Source organism: Ascaphus truei, chromosome 14 (assembly GCF_040206685.1).
Source record: "Ascaphus truei isolate aAscTru1 chromosome 14, aAscTru1.hap1, whole genome shotgun sequence".
Taxonomy (NCBI): Eukaryota; Metazoa; Chordata; class Amphibia; order Anura; family Ascaphidae; genus Ascaphus; species Ascaphus truei.
In genome coordinates this window covers 16,118,374-16,126,855 of record NC_134496.1, presented here as the reverse complement: position 1 = coordinate 16,126,855, position 8,482 = coordinate 16,118,374, and the positions used below count along the sequence as shown (strand labels likewise).

The 8,482-nt window shown below is 53.2% G+C and overlaps 1 protein-coding gene across 4 annotated transcripts; it reads right to left on the bottom strand.

Annotated features, from left to right (window-relative positions):
• Nucleotides 1-1,055: 1,055 nt before the first annotated feature.
• FIBP (FGF1 intracellular binding protein) lies at nt 1,056-8,409 on the bottom strand. 4 transcript variants are annotated; one of them, XM_075569832.1, is made up of 3 exons: nt 2,646-3,015; nt 2,349-2,441; nt 1,056-1,285 (listed from the first exon to the last, which is right to left on the bottom strand). In XM_075569832.1, the coding sequence occupies exons 1-3, from the start codon at nt 2,914-2,916 to the stop codon at nt 1,083-1,085; spliced, it is 567 nt and encodes a 188-aa protein (XP_075425947.1). In that variant the 5' UTR covers nt 2,917-3,015; the 3' UTR covers nt 1,056-1,082. The 4 variants fall into 4 exon arrangements, with proteins under 4 accessions (XP_075425947.1, XP_075425949.1, XP_075425950.1 ...); XM_075569834.1 differs by lacking the exon at nt 2,646-3,015 and adding an exon at nt 8,223-8,409 and having other exon boundaries at nt 1,058-1,285; XM_075569835.1 differs by lacking the exon at nt 2,646-3,015 and adding an exon at nt 8,103-8,223 and having other exon boundaries at nt 1,058-1,285.
• Nucleotides 8,410-8,482: the final 73 nt, after the last annotated feature.

Below are 8,482 nucleotides of genomic sequence, written 5' to 3'. Positions count from 1 at the left end.
TGTCTGTAGGGGGTCTCCCCTCACCTCTCTATCAGCATGCTCTGCCTGTAGGGGGTCTCTCCCCCCCCCCTCACCTCTCTATCAGCATGCTCTGTCTGTAGAGGGTCTCTCCCCCCTCACCTCTCTATCAGCATGCTCTGCCTGTAGGGGTCTCTCCCCCCCTCACCTCTCTATCAGCATGCTCTGCCTGTAGGGGGTCTCTCCCCCCCCCCTCACCTCTCTATCAGCATGCTCTGCCTGTAGGGGGTCTCTCCCCCCCCCCTCACCTCTCTATCAGCATGCTCTGCCTGTAGGGGGTCTCCCCCCCCTCACCTCTCTATCAGCATGCTCTGCCTGTAGGGGGTCTCTCCCCCCCTCCCCTCACCTCTCTATCAGCATGCTCTGCCTGTAGGGGGTCTCTCCCCCCCCCCCTCACCTCTCTATCAGCATGCTCTGCCTGTAGGGGGTCTCCCCCCCTCACCTCTCTATCAGCATGCTCTGCCTGTAGGGGGTCTCCCCACCTCACCTCTCTATCAGCATGCTCTGCCTGTAGGGGGTCTCCCCCCCCTCACCTCTCTATCAGCATGCTCTGCCTGTAGGGGGTCTCTCCCCCCCTCCCCTCACCTCTCTATCAGCATGCTCTGCCTGTAGGGGGTCTCTCCCCCCCCCCCTCACCTCTCTATCAGCATGCCTCTCTGCCTGTAGGGGGTCTCTCCCCCCCCCCCTCACCTCTCTATCAGCATGCTCTGCCTGTAGGGGGTCTCTCCCCCCCCCCCTCACCTCTCTATCAGCATGCTCTGCCTGTAGGGGGTCTCTCCCCCCCTCACCTCTCTATCAGCATGCTCTGCCTGTAGGGGGTCTCCCCCCCCTCACCTCTCTATCAGCATGCTCTGCCTGTAGGGGGTCTCCCCTCACCTCTCTATCAGCATGCTCTGCCTGTAGGGGGTCTCCCCCCCCTCACCTCTCTATCAGCATGCTCTGCCTGTAGGGGGTCTCTCCCCCCCCCCCCCCTCACCTCTCTATCAGCATGCTCTGCCTGTAGGGGGTCTCCCCCCCCTCACCTCTCTATCAGCATGCTCTGCCTGTAGGGGGTCTCCCCCCCCTCACCTCTCTATCAGCATGCTCTGCCTGTAGGGGGGGATCTGGAAGAGCAGCTGCTGCACTAGTTTTGGGGGGTAATGCAGGAGCCTCTCGATCATCTGGAAGGTGCGGTAATGATCCATTGTGTCACTCTCCAGGACATCAGGACCCGCTCCCGTCTGATCCAGGATCCCGCTCTTCAACCGCATGCCAACAGCGTCATTCACTGCCGGGATACACGGGGACGCTGCAATGAGTCTGTCCCTCCCCCCGCAGGGTGACACAGTGACACAGACAGAAGGGAGCTATGAGTCTGTCCCTCCCCCCGCTGGGTGACACAGTGACACAGACAGAAGGGAGCTATGAGTCTGTCCCTCCCCCCTGCAGGGTGACACAGTGACACAGACAGAAGGGAGCTATGAGCCTGTCCCTCCCCCCCACAGGGTGACACAGTGACACAGACAGAAGGGAGCTATGGGTCTGTCCCTCCCCCCGCAGGGTGACACAGTGACACAGACAGAAGGGAGCTATGTGTCTGTCCCTCCCCCCTGCAGGGTGACACAGTGACACAGACAGAAGGGAGCTATGAGTCTGTCCCTCCCCCCCGCAGGGTGACACAGTGACACAGACAGAAGGGAGCTATGAGTCTGTCCCTCCCCCCTGCAGGGTGACACAGTGACACAGACAGAAGGGAGCTATGAGCCTGTCCCTCCCCCCCACAGGGTGACACAGTGACACAGACAGAAGGGAGCTATGGGTCTGTCCCTCCCCCCGCAGGGTGACACAGTGACACAGACAGAAGGGAGCTATGAGTCTGTCCCTCCCCCCGCAGGGTGACAGTGACACAGACAGAAGGGAGCTATGTGTCTGTCCCTCCCCCCGCAGGGTGACACAGTGACACAGACAGAAGGGAGCTATGAGTCTGTCTCCCCCCCCCCCGCAGGGTGACACAGTGACACAGACAGAAGGGAGCTATGAGTCTGTCCCTCCCCCCGCAGGGTGACAGTGACACAGACAGAAGGGAGATATGAGTCTGTCCCTCCCCCCCGCAGGGTGACAGTGACACAGACAGAAGGGAGCTATGAGTCTGTCCCTCCCCCCGCACGGTGACACAGTGACACAGACAGAAGGGAGCTATGAGTCTGTCCCCCCCCCCCCCGCAGGGTGACACAGACAGAAGGGAGCTATGAGTCTGTCTCCCCCCCCCGCAGGGTGACACAGTGACACAGACAGAAGGGAGCTATGAGTCTGTCTCCCCCCCCCCCCGCAGGGTGACACAGTGACAGTACCTGAATACCCGTCCAGCCATAGCTGATACACCTCCTCATCTATCAGTGTGGTGTTTCCCACAAATACGTCCAGCTCGTTAGACATAACGACTCCTGTGGGGACATGACGGGGATATAACACCTCCGGTGACATCAGCTCCCCCCCCCCACACCCTGACGATCAATTCCCTCATCACATGCTCAAATAATACGCTTTATTTGGTCTGTGACATAACCCAGAGTGATTATAACATAATCAGTTTATTGTACACATCATCATATCATTCACCACCACTCACCCCCTCACCCCCCTCCTACCTGTTAAACTCGCTACTCTCGAGACATTCGTTCTCTTGACCTCTAACCTCTCTTCTCTCTCCTTCCTCTCCTGATCTGTATGCCCCGTCTTGGCTCCGGCACACCCATCTCTATAACCCACGGCGTTGGCTAACACGCTCCCCGTCACACTCCTCTGAACACCTACAGTATGAAAGGAATCACACACAGGCGGGCTTCCTGCACTATCAATGGCTCCAGTCCTGTATAACTCAGCCCTCTCTAAGGCCAAACAACACAACCCCTCACTCATCAACACTCACAGATCCAATACACGCCCTGTATCTGACTCCCTCCTCCGACCTTCAGCTGCCACTTCCCATCCTCCCTTCCCTTCTCCTCAAGCCTTTGCTGACCACGTTAAAGGCAAGGTGGATGCCATCCACACGGAGATTCCTTCTGTCCCTTCCCATCCTCCTCTCTGCTTCTACCTACGGCCTCGGACACAGTACAGGCGCGCGCGAGCGCCTGTACTTCCCGAGATCTGTGTCCTGCAGTGTTAAGCGATGGGGGGCATGGTGAGGGCGTGCCTTGGTGCCCGTGACGTGTACGGTTCGCTCTCATTGGCTAAACCACGAACGTGACCGGGCCACCGGGCGGCAAAGACAAACAAGTTTGTCTCGCATCGGTCGCCTCTCCGTTCACATGCACGCGCACGCACTATACAAGTCTGGCCTCCATTGGCCATCGGAACCAGTATGGACGCAGCTTAAAGCTCTTTCTTCCACTCTTGACTCCTTTTCTCCAGTTACAGAGTTGGAAGTTTCTAGCTAATTTGCTCTTCTCCCTCTACAATATGCCCCCCCCCCCCCCGATCTCATCCCCTCACACCTTATCAGATCTCTTACTCCTTATTCCGCACGCTCACCCGCATCTTTAATTCCTCCCTGTCCTCCGGCTCTCTCCCCTTCTTCATTTAAGCATGCCGTGGTCACACCTATTCTCAAAAACACCCTAGACCCTACGTGCCTTACTAACTACCGCCCGGTATCCCTCAAATTGCACGACGTCTCGTGTTCTCCGTATCATCAACTTTCTGAATTCCCGTACGCTCCTGGACCCTTTTACAAACTTCCTAAGTTAGCAGGTCTTTTCCATGTTCCTGCGTTTGGACAGACCCACGGTGGTCATTCTCTCTCCAGCAGAGGTAAATGAGAATTTTACCAGGTAGTGTTAGGACCTGCAAACTTGGTTGTGCCTTGGCGTGGCTGCAGGCTTATAACGCTTTGGCCAAAGGGTTTAACTAAATAACCCTTACTCACGAGAATCTCAGCATTGAAGTATTGTACCAATATATTTTTCGTCACATTGGATGTAGCATTTAGCATTTCTGTCTTTTGATATATACATACATACATACATACATGAAAAGAGGAGAGAGCGCACGCCCCATAGCGTAAAAAGATAACAATTTATTGGGGGGATGGGAGGGATAAGAATCGCACTCACAAGATGTCAAATATAAATGCACACTTGTGAAATAGTATCACCGCCAGGTTGCAAAATCACCACAGTCCAAGGATAAGGTCCACAAGGAAGATGATACTTCGTATTTGCAGTTGATGTAAATTGTACACCACCAGGTGTAGTCTTTCCGTGGTGTAAACCAACAAACTGGAATAAAAAACTACATGAAATAGACACAGTTTGTTGATTTATTGTAACTTTTGATACTACAGTGCTATTTTACTAGCCTTAGGACATTTTCTATTGGTAACTCCTATAAGGATTCAATTTAATGATTGCACCTATGAGGACTAATATACAAGGGTTGCTAAGCAACAATAGGGTTTATATATCCCTCTATGTGAACTCTGAATTCACTCCCCCTTTGAGAAAGTCGCCGTTGCGACGAAACGCGTCAGGGACGTCACTACGTTATTACGTCACGACACTGCGTCAATACGGAAGTGCGCAATCTGGTCGAGTCGCGCTGGATGTTTGTACAGACCGTGTGTTCCTCTGGGCCAAGTGAGACACCAGCCGAGCAGCCAAAACACCCACGGAAAGACTACACCTGGTGGTGTACGATTTACATCAACTGCAAATACGAAGTATCATCTTCCTTGTGGACCTTATCCTTGGACTGTGGTAATTTTGCAACCTGGCGGTGATACTATTTCACAATTGTGCATTTATATTTGACATCTTATGAGTGCGATTCTTATCCCTCCCCTTCTCCCATCCCCCCAATAAATTGTTATCTTTTTACGCTATGGGGCGTGCGCTCTCTCCTCTTTTCTTTTCTACAGGTTCCACTGGATGTGGTTCATCCGTTTGAGAGCAGCCTGAAGTTCCCCTTCTATTGGATTCAACTACATATATCCTTTGGACTTTCTATTGGTACTGGTTTTATATTTTATATATATATTTTATATTGCATTTTTTCTGTTCTATTTTTTCTTTCACTGTTTGATTTATCATTTTGTTAATACTAGTTGTATATATTCACTATTTCATATATCGGTATGTTGGTGACTATCACTTTTTTATATTTATAAGTCTAGATATATTATACATATCCATATGTTCACATTAGAGCACAATCAACACACACACACAGACAGACAGACAGACAGACGCACAGACGCACGCACGTACGCACACACGCACACACGCGCAGGCACACAGGCACACACACACACACACGATGTGCTGGGTTTGGGGGTTTCTTGAGCTTGCTGGGACTGTGTGTCCCTTTTACAATCAGCCTTTCGTACAGCTCGCGCAACAGAGACTGTGCTTACTAAAGTAGTCAATGTTCTACCTCAGGGGTGCGCACACTTCCGGAGCTGCGTCCCCCTGCCCGGCAGCCGCAGAGTTCGCGCCCCCCCTCTCCAAGGACCTGGTGTCAAATGACGCAGCGGATCATGTGACATCACGTGACCACAGCGGCCTTTGACCTGCGTAGCCATGGCGACACGTCGCTGAAGAGCCGGCAGAGAGCAGGTAAGGGAGTTACAGAGGCCTCACGCCTCCCCCGGCATATCATTTAAATGCCTTGGGGAAGGGCGCGGGGCCTCGGTAACCACCGCGCCCCCCCCCCCCCCCATGTACATGAAGTGAAATCCCAAGCTCACGTTCCTTACTAATACTACTCGATCCCTCTGCTGCCTTCAATACTGTTGGTCACTCTCTTCTCCTTTATATTCTAGTCTTGGTGTCTGCAACAAAGCGCTCTCCTGGTTCTCATCTTATCTCTCCCATCGCATATTCTCTGCTGTGAACGTCTTTTATTGATCTGTCTGTTGGTGTACCTCGGGGCTCTGTCCTGAGACCCCCTTTTCTCTACATGCTGTCACTTGGTTGAACTCATCAACTCTTTTGGTCTTAAATATCATCTCTATGCAGATGATACGCAGATATATCTACCCACTTCTACCCTCACTCCTGCAATCCAGTCCCGTGTCTCGGATTGTCCTCCTGGCTATATCCTCGTGTCTGCCGCCTTAAACTTAATGTGTCTACAACTGAGCTCCTCATATCTCCACCTAAATCTGGCCCAATATCCCCTTTCTCCATCACAGTAAACAGTACTACCATCCATCCTGTCATCAAAGCACGTTGCCTAGGAGTGACATTTGACTCTTCCCTTTCCTTCTCCATTCACGGCGTGGCTAAATCTTGTCGCTTTTTCCTCCGTAATATTGTCAAAATCCGTTCTTTCCTGCCACATTAATGCTAAAACTCTCATGCATGCCCTTATGCTCTCCCGCCTGGATTACTGTAACATACCGCTAATATGCCTCCCTGCCTCACAACTTTCTCTTTTGCAATCTACCCCACATTCTGCTGCTTGAATAATTTCACTTTCTCCCAGAAAAGTCGTCTCTGCTCGTCTCCTCCTTAAATCCCTCTCCTGGCTTCCCATCAAGTTCCGGATCACCCACAAAGTTCTCCTCCTTACCTTTAAAGCTCTCCACTCATCTGCGTCCTACATAACAGCTCTGAGCTCTCGCTATACCCCTGCGCTCTACCCATAACTGTCTCCTCTCCACCCCTTTCACCGCGACTGCTTTCTCTTGCCCTAAACCTTTTCCCCTCACTGCCCCTTGCCTGTGGGACTCCCTCACACTCAGTATACACCCAGCACCTTTAAGTCAAACCTTAAAAGTGACCTCCTAAATAAAGCTTTTCATTAGCCTGGACTCATGTCGATTGTCCCACACCCACAGTCACGCCTACCAGCCATGGTGGCCAAGCACTGCCATCTACTGCACTTATTCCCTCACCTGCTGTTTGTGTAAATCTCCCAACATGCCACTTAGGCTGGGATTAGGCCGAGTACATGGTCCCTGCTGGCGTGCTGAGGCGCAGGGAAAGCGGGTGCTTTCCCTGGCCTTGCGGTTGCTTACCGCAAGCGCTCTCAGCAGCCGTCAGGGGGCGGTCCGGGGGCGAGCGCATCACTGGCCGGGGGCGGGCCAGTGACGTCACGGAGCTGGTTCGCCCTCATTGGGCGAACCGCTCACGTGACCGGCCTGTCTCGCCGGCAAGCGGGGGAATTTTAAATTCCCCCAAGACCTGCGCTTCCGCAAGCGCGCGGAAGCGCACCTGAGCCCCTACTAAAGCCGCTCTAATTGCAACTGTAGGGGCTCAGTGCTGAGCGAGAGCGCGCCTCAGCGCGCTTCCGCCAGCAAGCAGGTAACATGTCCAGGGCCTTATAGTGGTGGCGTGTGCCAATGAGCGCGCACAGTGAGCGCGACCAACGCATCCAAGCGCGCAATTTTTAAAAAAGACATTTTAAATTGTTCTTGCCGCGCGACGGCCGCGTCACGTGAGTGGTTCAGCCAATGAGGCCAAACCGCTCACGTGATGTCATGGACACGCCTCCCAATGCCTCCAACGCAGGTTTTGCGAGCGCAACGAGTGACGTCACGCGCACTGACGCCGCAACTATAAAACGAGGCCTTAGAGTGTCAGCTCTCCGGGGCAGGGATTTATTTTCCTACTGTCTGGCTTTGTTTGTTGCACTTATTGTATTATAATTCCCTGTCCTATATTGTCTGTCTTGTAAAGCGCCGAGTACAATGTGGGCGCTGTATAAAGATATACATACATCAGCTACTTGGCAGTGCGCAAAAAGACGCACAGGCATGTCTGCTTATGACATCATCACCCTGATTCCCACACCAACACATTTGCTTATGAAATCATCAGTCGCCTGTCCCTTGCTGTCACAATGATGACATCATCCACTTCACTGCTTCCTGCCCCTGAAAGGAGGATGCATCACCAGGTACCCTGTCTCACATGTATGACATCACTGCCCCCACTATCACTACCTGTCTTACACATGACATTACTGCCCCCGTTTCTCACTGTCACACTTATGACATCATTTACCCCTCGCCCACCTCCTGCCTTATACTTATGACATCACCAGTTCCTCTCTCTCTCCCCCCCTCTGACATCAGACAGCTCCCATATGCTGACTCATACATGACATCATGGTACCACGCGTATATCACCACACCGAGCCTGGGACGTCACAGCAACTGCCCTCCCTCCGCAGTGACGTCACACCCAACAACTCTATCCCGCCCCCTTTCACCGACTCGCCTCTCTCCAGTCCCAGGCTTCCCTTCTCTGACGTCACCACGGGCGACACACCGGTAACCTCCCGGCGCTCAGGGCACCGCAATCCCCGCACAAAGAAGCCGCTTCTGCTTCACTACGGGGAGGCATAGAGCATTTTCAGGATGACGTCACGCCTGCTTCCGGTGTCATGGCGCTCGGCGCTGTGGCTAGTCTAGGTGGCTGCAATGACTGGATGCGGCCAGCAGAGGGTGCTCTGCTAATGGAGATACTTCAGGCTGCGA